General features: G+C 37.1%; 1 protein-coding gene across 1 annotated transcript; it reads left to right on the top strand.

The window, feature by feature from the left end:
- The first annotated feature begins 409 nt into the window (after positions 1-409).
- On the top strand, positions 410-1015 carry LOC141702558 (two-component response regulator ARR12-like). The gene is made up of 2 exons (XM_074506223.1): positions 410-788; positions 885-1015. The coding sequence occupies exons 1-2, from the start codon at positions 410-412 to the stop codon at positions 1013-1015; spliced, it is 510 nt and encodes a 169-aa protein (XP_074362324.1).
- The last annotated feature ends 669 nt before the right edge of the window (positions 1016-1684 follow it).

Raw genomic sequence — 1684 nt, 5'->3', positions numbered from 1 at the left:
CTGCCAAGGATCCTCTGGATGCTTTGCGCATCCTACGGACTGGAGTCATTAAGTTTGATCTGGTGGTATCTGATGTCCACATGCCAGGCATGGATGGGTTTGAACTACAAAGATGGATTCATCAAGATTTTCAATTACCGGTTGTATGTGAGTGTTACTATAACTGAATTTAAATTTCATTAATATATAAACGCACTTTATGAAAAATAGTTTTATCTAGTGCTATGTTAGGTATTTTTTTTATTACGGCAATTTTTTTGAACTGCATAATAAATTTTTTGTGCAATAGTAAACGATATTAAGAAGGCGGTTCAATCTTTTGGATTTTTTTCCTCAATTTTAGTTGTACAGTTCCGTCAATGATCTTCACCAACAGACTAATCAAACTCTTGAAATTTTATTGTTAGTGATGTCAGGTGACAGAGAAGCTAGTAATCTATGCGAGGGAAGTCAGAGTGGAGCTTCCCTTTTCGTAGTTAAGCCCATTACTACAGAAGACATGAAATCAATATGGGATTTTGTGAACCAATGGAAAAAGAATCTAGCTAAAGGGAAAAACTTAGTATCTGATGATAGTTCTGCTAAGGACAATGAAGATGACACTGGTAATAAGTTATATGAAAAGAAATCGAAGCGAAAGCTTCAGATAACTGATAATGAAGATCATAATCATGGCAAAAACAGAGTTCTGAAAGACAAAGCTTTTCTAACAAAAAAGAACAAGCTTAATTGGACACCTTTTCTCCATGACAAGTTTGTAAGAGCTGTGCAGCATCTAGGGCCTCAAGGTAAGATGGTACATTTTAACAAGTCTTTCACTACAGTTTAATGATGTTGATTATGTCTCACATACTTGAATTGTCCGCGATGAATTTTTGTTGTAGGATCTATTCCGAGGAACATTGTTACCGTAATGAATGTGCCTGGACTGAGGAGGGAACAAGTAGCCAGTCACTTGCAAGTTAGTTCCTCCCCCCTCTTTTCTCCTTTTCTTCTGTGTGACGAGAATTTCTAATTCTGCTGTTCTAATGTCTTCTTTATTCTAATATTCGCAGAAGTACCGAATCGACCAAGAGAAACAGTCTGAAGCAGAACAAAATCCAGACTTGTTTAAAACACTCCAAAATGGGAAAAGGTGGTCCTCATCGTTTCTCAGCCATAAGGCACTACCTGGTTACGGACAAACTAAGCTACCAACCAATCCAGGTAATTAAATATTAGACACCATTCTGTCAGGCATTTGTTAACATGAATGAGCTTGGGTGGAAACTGTTTGATTTGTCATTCTACAGGTTTTCGCCCAAGTGGCCTAACAAACGGTACATATCCAAGTCTGATGTACCAACCACAAACACCAGAATTTTCCAGCACTGACAAGATTTGCAGTGGATTTAATTATGTCCAAACCTTGGCTACGATTCCCATGAATCAAAATGGCTTTTCTAAACAAATGCAGCCACCAAACTGCTATACTGGCAGTGGACAAGAAGTTTGCAATACATTTATTTCACAGAGAAATTTGACATCTTCTACATTGGATAATGTTCTCCCTGAGCAGCAATATGAACCTGCTGATCATAGTAACCTTTTCCTTGATGGAAGTACCTATCAATCAACTGATAAGGTTTAGTAAATTAACATAAATTTACGTTCTACTCTCTCTGATATACCACATAGTTTTTAC

The sequence above is a fragment of the Apium graveolens genome, unplaced genomic scaffold, assembly GCF_009905375.1.
Source record: "Apium graveolens cultivar Ventura unplaced genomic scaffold, ASM990537v1 ctg5281, whole genome shotgun sequence".
In the NCBI taxonomy this organism is placed as follows: domain Eukaryota; kingdom Viridiplantae; phylum Streptophyta; class Magnoliopsida; order Apiales; family Apiaceae; genus Apium; species Apium graveolens.
The sequence above is the reverse complement of the archived record's forward strand: the minus strand, read 5'-3'. Positions and strand labels throughout refer to the sequence as shown.